Source organism: Gossypium arboreum, chromosome 8 (assembly GCF_025698485.1).
Source record: "Gossypium arboreum isolate Shixiya-1 chromosome 8, ASM2569848v2, whole genome shotgun sequence".
In the NCBI taxonomy this organism is placed as follows: domain Eukaryota; kingdom Viridiplantae; phylum Streptophyta; class Magnoliopsida; order Malvales; family Malvaceae; genus Gossypium; species Gossypium arboreum.
The window spans coordinates 15,348,366-15,367,649 of record NC_069077.1 but is presented as its reverse complement, the minus strand read 5'-3'; the positions used below and the strand labels follow the sequence as shown (position 1 = coordinate 15,367,649).

The 19,284-nt window shown below is 33.5% G+C and overlaps 1 protein-coding gene across 2 annotated transcripts; it reads left to right on the top strand.

Annotated features, from left to right (window-relative positions):
- Positions 1 to 8,648: 8,648 nt before the first annotated feature.
- Positions 8,649 to 19,262, top strand: LOC108469767 (regulator of nonsense transcripts 1 homolog). Of its 2 annotated transcripts, none has more exons than XM_017770789.2 (29): positions 8,649 to 9,435; positions 10,758 to 11,009; positions 11,082 to 11,252; positions 11,366 to 11,416; positions 11,542 to 11,634; positions 11,781 to 11,876; positions 12,055 to 12,105; positions 12,188 to 12,306; positions 12,818 to 12,926; positions 13,028 to 13,150; positions 13,225 to 13,296; positions 13,543 to 13,614; positions 13,702 to 13,768; positions 14,005 to 14,147; positions 14,224 to 14,295; positions 14,388 to 14,516; positions 14,619 to 14,774; positions 14,968 to 15,081; positions 15,161 to 15,259; positions 15,338 to 15,415; positions 15,683 to 15,817; positions 15,976 to 16,050; positions 16,186 to 16,300; positions 16,499 to 16,866; positions 16,969 to 17,031; positions 17,125 to 17,196; positions 17,905 to 18,027; positions 18,113 to 18,232; positions 18,456 to 19,262. In XM_017770789.2, the coding sequence occupies exons 1-29, from the start codon at positions 8,920 to 8,922 to the stop codon at positions 18,588 to 18,590; spliced, it is 3,789 nt and encodes a 1,262-aa protein (XP_017626278.1). In that variant the 5' UTR covers positions 8,649 to 8,919; the 3' UTR covers positions 18,591 to 19,262. The 2 variants fall into 2 exon arrangements, with proteins under 2 accessions (XP_017626278.1, XP_052874138.1); XM_053018178.1 differs by lacking the exon at positions 8,649 to 9,435 and adding an exon at positions 9,442 to 10,263.
- The last annotated feature ends 22 nt before the right edge of the window (positions 19,263 to 19,284 follow it).

The following is a 19,284-nucleotide window of genomic DNA, read 5'->3' as shown; positions in this document are numbered from 1 at the left end:
TGGTATCTTTTAAAAAAATTTCAAAAAGCATTTAGTAATTATAAATAGAAGAATATATATATATTAAAAATAATTCTGAATCAAATTTCCATTTTATGTAATCATCGAAATTTTTAATAACATAATAATTATAATTTTTGTTTACGGTGAGATAGCAGGGTTTTTTCATATCATTGCCTTGAGTATAAAGTAATTTTAAAATTTATAGTCAATATTTACTTTTTAATGGACCTATAGAATGTGGAGGAAATCGAATATATATACACTAATTATGCTTAATTTAATATTTAGTATTTAAATTAGATATAGGTATAACAATTTTTCTAATTTAGTATTTAGAATTTAAATTTGACAATTTTTTAATTTAGTACTTAAATTTAATTTGTTACCCAAACTTTTAATGATATAAAAGTTATTTAAAACATTAATTGTGTTAAAAATTATGTTATGTTATGTTATAAAATATTGTTAATTTTAAAGGAAATTTGTGTGCATTGAATTATATTTAAAAACACAAGAGTTTTATACTTTTAACAGAGTGTTTGAAATTAATTATCAACTCTATTCCTTTCTCAATCATTAAAAATTTAAATATTATGTTTTAAAGAAAGTTTAAATATTATTATGGTGTTTAGTTTAAAGTTCAAAATGTATATAAATTTTAGTTGGTTTTATATAAATATAAAAATATATGCTCATAATAATGCTATTGATTTAAAAAACATTTTAAATATTATATTAATTTAATCAAACTTTTAAATAATAAAATTATAGATGAATGTATACATCTTATCTGATCACTATAATATGCTGGACAAATTATTTTAAGGACTCATTTAATATTTAAATTTTAGACTTGTTAGGATTTCGACCCGATTAAGCAACGAACAAGAAAATAGCAGAATAAATTGAGAAATTGAACACACAAATTTAACGTGGAAAAACCCCTCCAAAGAGGATAAAAAACCACGGGCAAAGATAATTTTATTATAATGGCAAAAGAACGAAGAGTACAAAAGATGGAGATAAAAGTAAACCCCGAAAACTCGAAAATAAAAAACCCACAAAACGTAAACACAAAATTCTCTAAATGTGTTATGAGTTCTAATCTCTAATGGTTGTTTTCTAAGGTTGTAAAAGAGCCTATTTATAGGCTAAATTCATAAGTCAAATAATAGTAAAATAATCTAAACTAATCAGTGTTTGATTGAAACAAGTAAACAGAGTTTAACTGAAAGACTATTTTTCAAATTTGACTGAAAATAGGAGTCATATTTAACAAATCTCCACCTTAACTCATATTTCCACAACACCATCTTTGCCAAAGCTCGCCATGAGCCTATTTTGAACTATGCAGGGAATTAACTGAGTCGAATTTGTGCTTAGAAATTGGAAGACTTCTAGCCTTCGACTTGTACACTGCCAGATCAAAACTAACTCGGGTCTGATTTTCACGAACACAGTGCCCTAACTTTTCAAAACCTGCATCTAAAAGAGAACCTCTCTTCAACGAAACAGTCATACCTTTTTCCCTTGCCTCCGCTCCAAACAAGTTGACTTCAACTCCGTAACGGACGAGGGACGTCCGATTTCACCGGTCATTGTATAACCTTCCAGAATATAAAGACTGCCGGTTCTTTTACCTTTTAACAAAACGAGAGCTCCACGAGATACTTTAATACCGCTCGACTCGATGTTGATTTTGCATCCTTTCAAGTCTAAAATACTTAAGGAGATGAGATTCTTTCGTAAATCAGGTACATATCTGACATCTGAGAGTGTCCTAATCGTCCCATCGTGCATCTTAATTTTAACAGTACCAATACCAATTACCTTACTAGATGAATCGTTTCCCATGCGCACAACTCCACCTTCAATTGAACTGTATGTGGAGAACCATTCTCTATTGGGACACATGTGGAAAGAACATCCTGAATCTAGGATCCACTCGGACGTGAGCTTGGTGTTATCACTTGTTGACACTAACAAGAAATCATCCCCATTTTCATCGGCCAAATTAGCACCAGCTACATCTTCCTTGTTACTCTCAGCAGCTTTTTTATTTCGCAGTTTATAACAATCTGCTTTGACGTGACCTAACTTTTTACAATAGCGACACCTTTTATCTCGTTTCTTTGATGCTACCAAAACGAAAGCTTGCCTATCTGTCTTGCTATCCAAATGAAGCTCATTGTCGAGTTTGTCTCTACTCAACAAATAACCCTTCACATCTTCGAACGAGAGTTTGTCTCTGCCATAAATCAGGGTCTCCCTGAAAGACTTGTATGAAGGGGGTAAAGAGCACAATAATAGCATAGCCTGATCTTCATCGTCAATATGAACCTCAACATTCTTTAAATCATTTAAAAGAGTAATGAATTGACTGATGTGATCTCTAAGAAGCTCACCTTCGTTCATGCGAAACGTAAATAGACGTTGTTTCAACACTAAACGATTAGCCAGAGACTTAGTCGCATAAAGAGTTTCTAACCTTTTCCACAAAGCAGATGAGGTCTTCTCCATCAATACCTCCTGTAATATCGTATTTGTGAGGCACAACTGGATTGCAGATAAAGCCTTTTCATCAAGCTCTTCCCATTCTGTTTTATTTAGATTCTCAAGCTTTTTCCCGATAACAACCTTTTTCAAGCCTGACTGAACTAGAATTGCCATCATCCGAACTTGCCACAGATTGAAATTTGTCTCACCATCGAACTTCTCAATTTCAAACCTTGTTGTTGCCATCTCTGAATGGGCTGATCTATGAAAATTGAACTAGCTCTGATACCACTTGTTAGGATTTCGACCCGATTAAGCAACGAACAAGAAAATAGCAGAATAAATTGAGAAATTGAACACACAAATTTAACGTGGAAAAACCCCTCCAAAGAGAATAAAAAACCACGGGCAAAGATAATTTTATTATAATGGCAAAAGAACGAAGAGTACAAAAGATGGAGATAAAAGTAAACCCCGAAAACCCGAAAATAAAGAACCCACAAAATGTAAACACAAAATTCTCTAAATGTGTTATGAGTTCTAATCTCTAGTGGTTGTTTTCTAAGGTTGTAAAAGAGCCTATTTATAGGCTAAATTCATAAGTCAAATAATAGTAAAATAATCTAAACTAATCAGTGTTTGATTGAAACAAGTAAACAGAGTTTAACTGAAAGACTATTTTTCAAATTTGACTGAAAATAGGAGTCATATTTAACAAGACTTTTTACAAATCTCAACAAGAATTTTATGAGTTAAATTAGGTTATTAGTCCATTTAATTTACAATTATGAATTTTGTTCTTGTACTTGGAAATTTTTGTTTTGTATTTATAAATTTTAAAATTACAGTTCTAGAAAATTGTTAAGTTCATTCAATTAAGTTTTGATATTTCTAAAATTTGATATAAAAAACATAATATCATATGTATAATGACATGTTAGTTTGTTATTTTCACATATTATTTACTAAATTTCATTTAATGGACTAATGACGGTCATTTACGTCAATACTAAAATTTTAAAATTTGAAAAGTATTGGGATTTAGAATAATTCAATTAGAGAATATGGACGAAATCTACAATTGTGCGCATAGTATATGATTTGTAATTGAATTTAATGAAAAAATCTAACTGCTGCTGTTAGGCTTAGGACTAAAATTTCAAAATTCTTAGAGTATAAGGACTAACATTGATCAATTCAAAGAAATACAGGGATTAATTTTGATAAAATTAAAGTATAAGGGTTAAGTTCATAATTTTCTCAAAGTACATAAACTAATAGGAGAATTTAATCAATTTTTCGTTTACAACAAATTGAGGGTTTTTTACTGAAATGGTTTTTTAAAAAAAAAAATACTGAAATAGTATAGGAAAAAAATTAATGACGAAAATGGTATGGACTAGGGTGGTGCCGCCTATGGCAGTGGCGTTGTAACGGCCTAATTTTCAGTGGTGTCGGAAATGGTGATTTGAGATCACTAAATTCGACAAATAAGATTGAACAAGATAGTAATTTAATATTTATGAGTCAAGTAAGAATTTAGAAGAATTTGTGAAATGGTAAAATTAGTGAATTAAAAGAATTTATTAGGTCAAACGGGTCAAAAATGAGGTATCGAGACCTCAAAGTTGAAAATCGAGCTATAAATATTTTTATAAATATTTATGGAGTGTCATTGAGTTAATATTAAAGTTTCGTTAGAAAATTTTAACGTTTGGATGGCTAATTAATTGAAAAGGATTAAATTGAAAATAGCACAAAATTTGTTAAATTGTGAGTAAATAGCTTAAGTATTTAAAAGATGGATTTAAAGAGCAATTAGACCCAAAGGTTAATGGCTGGACGGTTTGGGTATGAAATAAGCAAGAAAACAATGTGAACAAGGGCAAAATTGGAAATAGATAAAAGTTAATAGTTAAATAATGATGTAATTGAAAAATCTAGACATTTTCTTCATAATTTCTCAGCCAAAACGCCATAGAAGGTCTGGAGAAAGCTGGTTTTCATATTTTTACATCATGTGAGTCTAATTCTTGCTTTTTCTTAAAAATTTTTATGTTTTTATGACTTTTACAATTAGGTCCACTTGTAGAATTCATTAGTTTTTGATTTTATGGGTGAAATTGGAAGTTACCCTGGATGGATAAGGGAATTTTATGATGAATTATTATGAAATTTAAGTTCTAATTTCATATTAAGGTGGTTTTATTAAGTGATTTTGATAGGAAATGATATTTAGGACCTAATTGTGAAAAAGTTGTGAATTGAAGGTTGCTGTTGAAATTCAGAATATAAAAGGTTTTGAAATAGTTTATAATGATAAAATAAAGTGTTAATTGAGAAAAATTAGTTCAATTGATGGGTGAATTGAGTAGGGACTAAATTGTGAACTGTAAATTTTGGGGTAAAAGTGCAATTTCGAAATTTGAACAGCATAAATTGTGAAGTGAAATAGAAATCAAATAAATGCTAATGAGTAGAAATATTTTATATTATAGATCAAGAATCCAAAGAAGAACGAGGAAAAGAAAAAGTTGCGGAATAGTCCCAAAATTTCGATATCTTCTACAAATTAGCGGGTAAGTTCATATGGTTGAAATTAGACGTTTATTTGTGAATGATTGAAGTATATAATGTGTTATTATATACGAATTTGTTGTGGGATTGTGTAGATTTTGTTAATGAAAGAATAAATGTGGAAATGCAAATTAGGAAAACGCAGGATTGAGTACGTTCAGTATCGTGACGTGTGATGAATTGATTGGATAAGACCATGGTTGTTCCATGGCAAAGTGTGAAATGTAGGTATGGTATCATCCATCTTGAGTTGTGAAATGTAGGTATGGTATTATCCATCTTGAAATGTGAAATGTAGGTATGGTATTATCAAATCCATACCGAGTTAAGAAATGTAGGTATGGCATTTCCCATACCGAGTTAAAAATGTAGGTATGGTATTTCAATGAGGAAAACCATACTGAGTTGTGAATCGTGGCATTGAGCAACGACGTACTCAATTTCGTAAGCCGTTTCCTAATTTGATTATAAGAAATAAAGAGAAGTGATCCAAATGAAAGAGATTGAGTAGTTATTCTTGTTGAGCTCAACTATGTGAATTATTATAACAATGGTTGTGAATCGCAGGAAACTTTAGTAAATGTTTTGGTATTGTTTGGAAATATTATGTTTGGTAAGCATTACTTTTAACCTATGAACTTACTAAGCTTCAATAAGCTTACTTGTGTGTGTTTAATATTTTATGTAGATTGACTTGAAGTGAAGTGGGTAGATCGGATCAACACAACAAAGCACACTATCCAGATCAATTTCGGTAGCTTTTGTTTTATGTTTGAAGATTTATATGGCATGTATAGAGTTTGAATGAATTGAAGTAAAGATGTTATAAACTAGTTAACAATATTTGTACTAAAATAGTTTTCGGTAAGTAGCAGTAGTTTGACTTTGAAAAATCACTAAAAATAGTAGAAATGGAATTAAATAATGAATAAATTATGGAATCGAATCTCGATGAGTCTATTTTCATATGGAAGAAGCAAAACAGGTATATGAGCTATATTTTATGAGATGTTTAAATTTTTGTGAAACAGGGCCAGAGTAATTTCTGGATCCCCTGTTCTGACTTTTGAAATTCACCATAAATTTTACAAAGATAATTAGAAGTCATACTTTATATGTACAGATTCCTTATTGAGTCTAGTTTTATTAGAGACAAACGGCATAGTCATTGAAGCTCTGTACAGAGAGATATCTGATTCGTAATACACAAAGGTCAGAGTAGTCAAACCCTGAAACAGGGAGATTTTAAATAATAAACTGTACTAATTGGCTTGACCAAAATTCTAGAAAAAATTGGTAAGTAGATATATGAGTATAAATTTAGAGAAAATTTACGGATTTGGATTTGAGTTTTATAACTCGAGATATGAATTATTTAGCAACTATGACACAGTTGGACAGCTTGTCTGGAAAGTGTGATATAAATTGTTTGAATTTATTTAAGTGCTCAAATAAGTTTAGTAATGCCTCGTGCTCGACTCCGGCGACGGTCTCGGGTAAAGGGGGCGTTACAGGCGTGACCACCATGGGTCCCACTGATTCTGCCATTTTCTGTTAAAAAGGAAAAAAATAAAAAAAAGGGGTTGTGTGGGTCCCAGAGGCGATACCGGTTGTGCCTCTGGCATAGGCGGCATGAGTTTTGCTATACTACATTAAAAAATAAATATATCCAACTCAAATACAAATATTTTTATTATAATTTAAAATATTTAATAAGTAAAATATTTTGGTTTAAAATATAATATATTTAATACACCGACATGTAGTTCAATATATTTTAATTTAATTTAATTTTATTTAATAATAATTTCAGTAATGCAATAATAATTAAAAACACATGATAAGTTGTTCAATATTATTTTAAAATATATTATAATATGTAATTAATTAAATTCATTGGGAAATAAATTTTTTGTATTTTTAAAATTTTAAAATTTTCGGATTTTATTTTTAAAAATATACTATTTTCGTATTTTATTTTTTATATTATTTTAATACATAATGTTTCAAATATATTATTTTAGTATTTTTATATTAATTTAGTAAAAACCCTGATTTTGGCCATTTGTTTGTATTTTTAAAATTTTCGGATTTTATTTTTAAAAATATACTATTTTTGTATTTTATTTTTTATATTATTTTAGTACATAATGTTTCAAATATATTATTTTAGTGTTTTTTATATTAATTTAATAAATAACCCCGATTTTGGCCCTTTCTTTGTATTTTTAATATTTTTGGATTTTATTTTTAAAATATACTATTTTCGTATTTTATTTTTTATATTATTTTAGTACATAATGTTTTAAATGTATTATTTTAGTATTTTTTATATAAAAACCGAAAATATTAAATATATTATATTTTAAACCAAAATATTTTACTTATTAAATATTTTAAATTACAATAAAAATATTTGTATTTGAGTTGGATATATATATATATATTTTTAACGTAGTATAGCAAAATCGGTGTCGCCTATGCCAGAGGCACAACCGGTGCCGCCTCTGGGACCCACACAACCCCTTTTTTAGTTTTTAACTTCTTTTTTTCTTTTTAACAGAAAATGACAGAATCAGTGGGACCCAAGGTAGTCACGTCACTACCATAGGCGGCACCACCCTGATCCATATTATTTTCGCTATTACTTTTTTACCTAAACCATTTTAGTATTTTTTAAAAAACTATATTAGTAAAAAATCCACAAATTGATAAGAAGTTGCGAGTTTTTTTCCTCTAGCGGCAGTAGATAAAACAGTTACCCTTTTATAAATAGTTATGCAAAAGAAATTATAGTTTTAGGGTAATGTGAAGGTCTATATTGAATTTTTTAAAGAAAACTATTTTATATATAATTTTTAAATTTTATATATAGGCTAAGAATGTGAAAATTTAATTGTAGATTTTAAAAACTCCACAAGCTGTGTATAAAATAATTACATTTATATATATTTATTAGAAAATATTTAATAGATATATATATTTAGTACATAATTAACGAAAATTTTAGACTCCATAAGTAAAATTAGAACGATCACAAAAGCTTAATAGAGTATATAAAAATATAAAATAAACATGTATAAGAAATGGGATGCATGATATTTTTTAACAGTTAAAAATAAACTGCAAAATGCGATAAAAGGAGGAAAATTCATGGACCAATCTCATTGCCTCCACCCGTACCATATTAAATATTAACTCTTTATTTATTAGTTCAATCTTTTCTTCTTCTTTTTTTTTAAAAATTACCTAATTAAATTAGTGATTTACTTAACAATAAGTATTGGGTTATAAAGTGCATTGCACTTTTAAAATGAAACACATGTTCAAACTTAACATGTTATAAATTTTGAATATAAACTATAAAACCAATATTAATTTATCTAAAACAAATTCACATAATATTATTATAACCCAAACAAGGAAAATTAAATTGGATTTTCTATTAGATTAAGTTTATATTTTTATAGTTTAGATAAAAATTTAAGATAAATCAAATTTTAATTTTAAAATATATTTTTATATTCTGTTTTACGTTTTCCTTTAATATGATTTATCACTACATTGTTAATGTATAAGATGCTATAATTCTGATTTTAATCAAAACTCTAAAGTGATATATGTATTTCCATTTTGGAACAAAATTGATATATGAATGTAACTTATAACACCAAACTGAATTTTTATATAAAGGTTTAACCTCTTTCCTTCTTTCAGTTCCATTATTCTATTTTTTTAATACTATTTTTCTTAACCAAACCCTAACCATAACTCTGAAAACAAACATCAAAAACCCTAATCTCAATCTTCAAGATAACGCTTCGGCATTGAAATTTTTCTTCTATGGATTCTCAATTCGAGACGGCCTCGCAACCTGACCCAGCCACCGACGCTTACACCTTCCTCGAATTCAACACCCAAGGTGAGTCCGATTTCGAGTACACGGACTTCCGTGATCCGATTCGTTCATGGCCGACACCCTCCGACGCCCACTCCGCCGAACGATCCGGCTCCGACCACCACTCGGACACTGCTGCTTCCTCTTCTCCCTCTAGCGCTTCGAAAGGCGCTGGCCGTGGCGTAGCGAGCAATAACAACAGCCATAGCAATAGTATTAGCAATAGTGCGGCCGTGGTCGATGCGTTAGCCACGGGGATCGGTGGATTGAATTTTGAGGAGACAGTCGGGGATGAGTATGGCGGGTATGACTACGGAAAAGGGGATTTCGCCGAGCACGCTTGTCGGTATTGTGGGGTTTCAAACCCGGCTTGCGTGGTTCGCTGTAATGTCCCTTCGTGTAGGAAGTGGTTTTGTAATTCAAGAGGGAATACATCCGGCTCGCATATTGTTAATCATCTCGTAAGTTTTCTCCTTTTAGTTCTTATTTTAGGAAAAAAATACACTGGTTAAGTCTTAGTGGGCGTGACATTGATGTAGATTTGCATGTTTGTGATCTTGGTTGAAATATTGAAGGCATGTGTTAGGGAGAGAATGCATTAACTAGGAATGGTGCTTTTATTTTAGGGTATTGGCTTTGGATTTTGTTGAGCTTAAAAAAAAATGCATGTAGGTTGAGAAAGGAGATGATTCATATGATTGTTTATGCTTTTAAACGGTTAAGCTTCATACTAGGTTTATGGATTCAGTTTTGAAAGTTTAAAGTAGGGATTTCTGCTAAAAATTTTGCCTAAAATTTGAAAGGCAAGCTTAACCTGAAATCAACATATATTGTGAATAAGCACATGAAGTTATGGCATTATTCAGTGTCTTCCTCTTATAGGCTATCCTGAAATCAAAATTAGAGATGTTGGATTTTGATTGAAAGCATGTTTTGACTTTCGTTTCTATTGAGACTGTTACAGCTAGTGTTACACTCCTGAGGCTGTTATAGGATCTGTTGTTTTTCCCCTTAATTTAAGGAGTTTGCTTATAAGACAATTAGAAGTCAGGTGTTACTCTTAATATCTTCAGACAGAAACTTTATTATTTATTAGAAGTCAGGCCTTCATTCCAGATATTGTCTTTTGTTCCTGTTGGAATTTTAACATTTATTACCATTTTGCTTGATTATAGGAATCAGTTTTGCTTATTGTACTTTACACAGGCTGAGGATCACTGTTGATGGTTGCCAATGTTATGCGCACCATTCTTTCTTGTACTTTAAGCATCGTATCTTCTTGTAGCTAGGTAACTGCCTTTCATAGTCATGCAGGTTTTGTTGCATCTACTTGTTTTGCATGTCTGTTTTCTCTTTTCCCATCTTGCATTCATTAACCCAGAAGATCTGACAACACAAACTGCAATCTAATAGTTTGCTTTTACATGAACAAAGAAACAACTGTTTCTTGCTTGCTTCAGACTAATGATGCTGCAGGAAAATGGGCTTAACTCAATTGGGACCACATTGAATGTTTGTGACTAAGTTTTCAGTTTGTACCTTGTCATTCAAGCCTGCCTAGGAAAGCAGTTTCACTTAACCATGTTATTCTGTTTGAAAAAGTTCCTTTTAGTTTTGTGTTTCCATATTTTGTTGAACATCATCTGAGATGCTTTTACTACATGTGTGTGTTATTAAGAATGAGATTATTGAAAGTATTAACTAGTATGCTGGATAAAGCAGTTGGGGTAGTCACTGGATGTTGTTGATTGCTGAGTTCGTTTTTTTTTTTGTCCCTTTTTAGGTGAGATCCAAACACAAGGAAGTCTGCCTTCATAAGGATAGTCCTTTGGGAGAAACAATTCTTGAATGCTACAACTGTGGATGCAGAAATGTTTTCCTTCTTGGTTTTATATCTGCTAAGACAGAGAGTGTTGTCGTTCTTCTTTGTAGAGAACCTTGTTTGAATGTCAATGCTTTGAAGGACATGAATTGGGATTTGAGTCAGTGGTGTCCCCTTATTGATGATAGGTGCTTTCTGCAGTGGTTGGTTAAGGTTGGTGTTCCTTGAATCACATGAAAATAAACTAACGGTTTGAGGACTTACTAATACATTTCACTTCGGCAGATCCCTTCTGAACAAGAACAGTTAAGGGCTCGACAAATAAGTGCTCAACAAATAAACAAGGTGGAAGAGCTTTGGAAGACAAATCCCGATGCCTCCTTTGAAGATCTTGAGAAGCCTGGTGTAGATGATGAACCTCAGCCTGTGGCATTGAAGTATGAAGATGCTTATCAGGTACCCACACTTGCAACAATTGCACTATTTGGCTTATTATTTGGTGAAATTACAGGAAGTTATATAAAGTCTATAATGTGGTTTACCAATCATGTTGATGGTTTCTTTTGCAGTATCAAAATGTTTTCGCACCACTTATTAAGCTTGAAGCTGACTATGATAAAGTATGGATCATCATGTTCACACTCCTTATGTCCAACCAGCTGCCCTCAACTGTTTATGGGATATTAAATTATTTGTTAAAATGTAATCTTCATGTCTAAATCAATATTTTGCGTTTTTTTGCCAGATGATGAAAGAATCTCAAAGCAAGGACAATGTCACAGTTCGTTGGGATATCGGGCTAAACAAGAAACGAATTGCATATTTTGTCTTTCCAAAGGTGCGTTACTGTAGTCTTTTTTATTAATTGTCTTCTCTGAATTTATTCCATGATGTAATTGTGTTTTTGGTCAATGCCCCACTTGCCCCTGTATGACAAGGTCTCTTTTCATTTTTGAAGTTAATAGAAAAGTTGTGGTGCTGTAGGAAGACAATGAACTCCGTCTGGTACCTGGTGATGAGTTGCGACTGCGTTATTCAGGAGATGCTGCACATCCAGCGTGGCAGGCTGTTGGGCATGTGGTATGTGTCCTTAGTGAGTTTGTGGTTCAGTTCTGGTTTTGATGCGTGCTTGTACATATGTGACATCGATTCTGTGTATTGTTTGTGGAAAACCTGATTTTATCGTATTCCTTGGCAAGGTTTGTGCAGTTGGTGCACCTGAGGAACACACTTATGAGATATCTTTCTATTGTTTCAGATCAAGCTAACGGCGCAAGAGGAGGTTGCACTTGAGCTTCGTGCTAGTCAGGTAGTTCTCATGTTTCCTTGTTTTCTCGATTGATTTTGGCTTTTGGGGAGGTACTTAAAAATTTGTTCTTGTTGTGGTATAGGGAGTTCCTATTGATGTGAACCATGGGTTTAGCGTTGATTTTGTATGGAAAAGTACAAGTTTTGACCGAATGCAGGGGGCAATGAAAACATTTGCAGTTGATGAAACAAGTGTTAGTGGGTATGTTGGCTCACTTTGTTTTCTTTGCATTTGCTTCTTGTTATTCTAGATTGTTATGTCAGATATCATCATATGTTTTCTTTGCAATTTTTTTGTGTTAGTATTTTCCTTTTGTACATGTACCATGGTAGCAATCTTAATGGTCAATAATAGAAATAAAAGTTTTTTGGGAACTTGCAATACACCAGTCACTAGATGCTTTTGAGTGTCTTTGTGTACTATAACCTTCTTTATATAGTTTCTTATACATATCTTAAGATGGATTAGATATATGCCATGCATGGGTTGAAATATAGGTCTGTCTGTCAATAACCTAAAGAAACTGTACTTTTCAGTTGGATGGCATGTCTTAATTGTTTTTCTGTTCTTTATTCAAGGAAAAGATAGCCACTTTTATTTCAGCTAGGTGTCTAGCATTCAAAACTTTTTTCCTATTTATTTCGAAGGTCATGCATTTGTTGAGCTTGAAGTCTTTGTCCCTTCCAAGTAAGTAATTGTTAATTTCTTGCAGATATATTTACCATCACCTTCTCGGCCATGAAGTTGAGGTTCAGATGGTTCGTAATACACTGCCTCGTCGTTTTGGTGCACCTGGTCTGCCAGAATTGAATGCATCTCAAGTATAGACCCATTTTTCCCACTTTCTTTGCGTAGATGGATTTTGTTAAATAACATTTCTTTTTTGGTTATCAAGTTGTGTTGACCTTCTTTTGTTGGAAAGGTTTTTGCAGTGAAGAGTGTTCTTCAGAAGCCTATAAGCTTGATTCAAGGCCCCCCTGGCACAGGAAAAACTGTGACTTCTGCCGCCATTGTCTATCACATGGCCAAACAGGGGCAGGGGCAGGTAGCAACTTTGAGACTCTCATGTAGTTCGTATTTTGTTCTGTCTATATTTCTGATATTTGATTCTCTTATCAGGTTCTGGTCTGTGCTCCAAGTAATGTGGCTGTCGATCAGCTAGCTGAAAAGATAAGCACAACTGGGTTAAAGGTAGTGAAGTTAAAACTCTTCTAGTCAGATCGTGGTTATGCTAATTGTTCATTTCTTCAAAGGTGTATATTGTGATGCATTAATCATATTAGATTCAAGGGAACTATGTTCTAATGTCTTGAAGGTTCAACTAATAATATGCATCAGTCTTAGTTTTCGGGGCAATTATGATTAAGTATTTTGAAGGCTTAACTTGTATTTATCTGTAAATTCATACTTGTTACTAATGTGTTTTTTGGTCCGAAGGTTGTAAGGCTTTGTGCAAAGTCTAGAGAAGCTGTCAGTTCTCCTGTTGAACATTTGACCTTGCATTATCAGGTTTGTGGTGTCTATTTCTTCCATCTGTAGCTCTTCAACAGTTTTTTGTTCATAGCATTATTTCTTTTTTGCAATTTCTGCATGCAGGTCCGACATCTTGATACATCTGAGAAGAGTGAACTTCATAAGTTACAACAATTGAAAGATGAACAAGGTCGGGATACTTTGTCCTGTTGACAATGATGAAAAACCTTGTTTGCTGGTGTTTTTTTTCTTCTTGTTATCGAAATAGTTTTAGTTAGAGTTTACAGGGACATGACCCTGCTTATACTGAGATGAAAAGGAACCCTTCAATTAACTTGCAAAGTAATGATGAATGTGCAAGTCATTTCTTGAAATTGAAATTTTAAAAATGCCACAATGTTTGTTATTCTAATCCCAAATTTACAGGTGAGTTGTCAAGCAGTGATGAGAAAAAGTACAAAGCATTGAAGCGAGCAACAGAGAGGGAAATATCACAAAGTGCTGATGTCATTTGTTCCACTTGTGTTGGGGCTGCAGATCCCAGACTTGCCAATTTTAGGTTCCGCCAGGTGAATACATCAGATATGTGATATTTAATAACCACTAAACAAACAAACCTACTGACACTCTTTTGCATTCATTTAGGTACTTATTGATGAGTCTACTCAGGCAACAGAACCTGAGTGTCTCATTCCTTTAGTTCTTGGAGTGAAGCAGGTATGAATGATAAAAAATTTAATGAGATAAATTCTATTGCGCTCCTTGAATGCTTCTTTTTTGTTCTTCTAATGTTAATATTTTTATTTTAGGTTGTCCTTGTTGGTGATCATTGCCAACTTGGTCCTGTTATAATGTGCAAGAAAGCAGCTCGTGCTGGGCTGGCGCAATCTCTTTTTGAACGTCTAGTTTTACTTGGTGTTAAACCTATTAGATTGCAGGTGATGTCCTTGTATGTTTGCTGGTTTTGCCCTTCATTTCGATGTGATTTGTAATAGAAAACGTGCATTTATCTGATGGGTAAATGTTCTGTTCTATTTTAGGTTCAATACCGTATGCACCCATGTTTGTCAGAGTTTCCTTCTAACAGTTTCTATGAAGGCACATTGCAAAATGGAGTGACAATCAATGAAAGGCAATCATCAGGCATTGATTTCCCTTGGCCTGTGCCTAATCGTCCCATGTTTTTCTATGTACAGGTATTGGATCTTTAAGTAACAACGTAACAATCAAAATATAATTTTTTTTCATCCCCCATTCATATTCTTCTTTATCCGTCACTCTGTGGCGCTGAGGGTGGGTGCAAATGGGAAGAACATCATATATTATAAATTTTGCTAATAGTTTATTTATTTCATGGTTAAGTTTTGTAATTAAATAGTTTTGTTTTAGATGGGACAAGAGGAGATTAGTGCTAGTGGAACATCATATCTCAATCGAACTGAGGCTGCAAATGTTGAAAAGATAGTTACCACATTCTTGAGGAGTGGTGTTGTTCCTAGTCAGGTGATTTTCTAGACTTCTTTTTTCCTTTTCGTTTTCAGATTGATATCAGATTGTAAACAAAATTTTTAATACATTGCAGATTGGGGTCATAACACCTTATGAGGGACAACGGGCATATATTGTGAACTATATGTCAAGAAATGGTTCTTTGAGGCAGCAGCTTTACAAGGAAATTGAGGTAATGTGTTTGTTTGAACTTTAGGAATAAAAACCATAGTATAGTTATTTGTTATTTAATTTGTGGGATTTGCATCAGGTTGCAAGTGTTGACTCATTCCAAGGACGGGAAAAGGATTACATCATTGTTTCTTGTGTGAGAAGTAATGAACATCAGGTTGGTTAACATATTGATACAGGATTTTAAATTAAACTTGCCGCATATGCTTGAATGACTTCTCTGTCTGACTGAATATTATCTGTCTGTCTTGTATATATCTAATATTCAATTTTTTTGACTCCATAATTTTATTCATTTGTTTGCTGGATCAACCTTTAGTTATGGTGTTCGTTTTAAGCTTAATGCTTATATTTTAGTCTGCTCTGACTCTCTTTGCTTTAAATATGAGAAGAACTAGTTTTAACTGTTTTATCTATTTTTTAGGGTATTGGCTTTCTAAATGACCCTCGAAGGCTTAATGTCGCCCTAACACGTGCTCGATATGGTATTGTAATTCTTGGAAACCCTAAAGTTCTTAGCAAACAGCCTCTGTGGAATGGTTTATTGACACATTACAAGGTACCTTCCAATTTTTCTTCAAAAGCAGGTTATTAGCATATTATATGTTCGTTTTTTGGGTACATAGCATATGTAAATGTTAAAGGTAGCTTAATGCTAATTGTGCTGCAGAGAATCTTGCTGTTCTTGTCACTGATCCTTTCTGCTAATGTTTGTAGGAAAATGAGTGTCTGGTTGAAGGACCCCTCAATAACTTGAAGCAGAGTATGGTTCAATTCCAAAAGCCCAAAAAGGTTTGTGTATGGAATACAAAGAAAGTGCTTGTTATCTGTTCAAATTTTTAGCTTTTGCTCCTTGCCTCCCAATTGATATTTTGTTTTTAGAGGTTGTCAAGATGATGTGAATAGTAATGTTTGTGTTTCTTATAGATCTACAATGAACGGAGGCTGTTCTTTGGTGGTGGACCTGCCATTGTACCTAATGATAATTTTGGGGATGCCTCATCTAGTCCAAACGTTGATAGAAGAAGCAGCCGTGCCCGGGGTAAGCGCTTGAGCATCTTGAGTCTACAAATTGTATGCCATTTATATCATTTGCACGGAGACATGCCACTGATATTTCTTTTACTGAGATGCACAATAGCAATAGAGTATGCCTTTGGCACTGAATTTTTAATGTTGAAGAGGGTGATTCTTAGCTGCTTATAATATAATGTGAGCCTTCTCATGTTGGTAACTGCAGGTACTTATATGCCTACTGGTCCACCCAATGGTACACATAAGCCTGGAGTGCATCCTACTGGGTTCCCAATGCCCCGGGTTCCTCTTCCACCATTTCCGGGCTCTCCTTCTCAGCCTTATGCTATTCCATCCCGTGGAGCTGTACATGGACCAGTGGGAGCTGTTCCTCAAGTCCCTCAACCAGGAAGTCGAGGCTTTGGGGTTGGTCGGGGTATAGCTAGTGCTCCTATTGGCCATCATCTCCCACATCAGCAAGGCTCACAGCAAAATGTCGGTACTATCGGATCTCCCTTTAACTTCCCTCTGGAGAACCCAAATAGCCAGCCATCTGTAGGTGGTCCGTTATCTCAACCTGGATTTGTTAACAATGTCAGCACTTTATCCTTTCTCTTCTATTATGGTTTTAGTTTTGTACATTTATTATGTTCTTTGATATCATGGGATTCTGACCATGCTTGTCATCTGAAATAGATGCCCGTCCAAGGGGCAAGCCAGACAATTCGTGATGGATTTTCAATGGGAGGAATGTCCCAGGTACGTCATCTTGCATGAATCTTCTAATTTTCTTCCATAATTGCAATTAATGTTCTTGATAACTTATAATTGGTTTGTTTGACCATCCCACAGGACTTCTTGGGTGAGGACTTCAAAAGCCAAGGCTCACATGTTCCTTATAACATTGCTGATTTTTCAACACAGGTAGAGGCTGTTTACTTCTAGCATTTTTCATTATATTAATATTATCTTCTCAATCCTGTACGTCATACATCAGTAAGTGGGGTTGCTTGGTATTTGCTTTGAATTTTATTGGAGATTGCTCTAGTGGCTTACTGCCAAACTGCCAAGCGCCCAAGCCTTGACCGTATGGAAAGAGAAAGAAACTATCAAGGCAATTTGCTAGATGTTTCTTTAGGGCCTACCTTACAGAATGAAGGTGGTATTGAAGATGTCAAAGTCCCATATGCCTACCTCTTGTACCTAAATGTGGTTTATATACGGCTATTAGATTCTCCACCTTAAAAGTTCTCTTGCTTTTGAAGTTAGGTTTGAGTTTCTTTGTATCAAAGCTATGTTCTTTGCCCTTTGCTTTGGGTTGCCTGTTATATGTTGATTTTGTCAGGTATGTTGAGAGGTGGGCTTATTGTCAAAAGCCTCAAATTGCTTCCTTTATCTGTGTGTGGTTTATATATCCTATTAAACTCTCTTTGAAATTTTCTGTAATAAAAAAAGGAAGTTTCTTTTGTTGGTTGACTTCCGGTTTGATAATGTGGGTTGCTTCTTGATGTGTTTGCTTGAAGGTATTTAGATTTTCACATTAGTTTTCTCTTTATTTTGTAATTATCTGTATATAGAAAAAAATGTTCCTTATTTCTGGCTTGATAATGTGTTTTTATGTTGGCTTCACAGGGTGGCTATGCGGTTGATTATGCTTTACAAGGAGCTCAGAGTGGGTTTCCAGGGAACTTCCTAAACCAGAATTCTCAAGCTGGGTATTCTCGTTTTGGTGCTGGAAATGATTTCATGACTCAGGTTGCTCAAAGTGCTGTGTTGTGATTGGCTAATGTTTTTCCCTGTTTTTTTTTTTTTTTTTTTCTAAAGAAGTTATGTTTTACAGGACTACATGAATCATGGATCACAAGGCCTGTTTACTCAGGCTGGCTTTAATGATCCTTCACAAGATGATGCATCACAGAGCCACTTTGGTGCGGCTAATCCCAACCAGCTTCAGTCTCAGGTTTGCAGGATTTAATAATCCTTTTCTAACCATAAAGTTTTCTGATAATGCTTGTACATTTAAGCCACTAGCGGTAGTCTTGGTCTTGTTAAATCTGTCTAAAATCTCACATTGAGATACGGTTACATATTTTCTGACCATTTAGTTTTGGCCCATGCATTTTGTGACCTTGTTAAGTTCTTTTCTGCATTATAAATGGGAGTATTTGGCTATCTATTTGCAGGGTTTGATGAACTCTCTCTACTCCCAGCCCTTTGCACACTACAACACACAGCCACTAAACTTGCAGTCTCCTCAACAGCAGCAACCACAGCAGGGCCAGGGTTCCCAAAACCAGAATCTTCGCTATAATGGTTAATAATAAAGATGTATTTGGCTTTGATGGGTTATGGTCTTTGCAATCAGCAACTTGGTTTGTGCTGTCCTTGTATGCCCAAATATATCCTTCTCTCAAGTGCAAAATGTTTGCCAGGTCAGTTAACTTCCTGTTCGTAACCTGTAAGATGATTCCAGTTGATGGGGAATAAATATAATTGGAGTAAGGATTATATCATTAAGGGGAGTTGTTTGAACACGGGCGGTACATCCAGTGCTGAGAAAGAAAAGGATAACCCCAAATACCTACTTGGAAGTGTTGCATTGTTTTTGGAAAAAAAAAAGAAAGAGCATTTACATGATAAGGTTTTGTTGAAAGGGTTTGATGATAAAATGAGGGCAGGTGGGTTTGTTTGAATTACTGGGACAAATAAACCCATTCATTATATGATGATGATGATGATGATGATACAGAGAAAGCAGATACAGGTGAAAATTTTTGTACAGCATGCTGGGGAAAATCGCCTGATCCTTTCAGCTCTTCCTGACATGTAATTATACATTACTCTTAAACTATTGTTAGCAAATGATGGCGATATGTTAGAAAGTGTTTTTCTAGTGCTTGTAGACATTATCATATAAAATGTGAGAAATTGGGGTTTGTTTGACTTGGCATCATTGTTAATGATATAATAGTTGTCTCTTGTCTTGATGAGATTTAGCATTCAATGTTTCAT

Bases quoted from the DNA above. Each gene is read 5' to 3' on its own strand.
- LOC108469767 (XM_017770789.2), top strand. From the start codon at position 8,920: ATGGATTCTCAATTCGAGACGGCCTCGCAACCTGACCCAGCCACCGAC. The intron at 11,253-11,365 runs GTACCCACACTT...TTTCTTTTGCAG, and splicing joins AGTATGAAGATGCTTATCAG to TATCAAAATGTTTTCGCACC. The intron at 14,148-14,223 runs GTGAATACATCA...GCATTCATTTAG, and splicing joins CCAATTTTAGGTTCCGCCAG to GTACTTATTGATGAGTCTAC.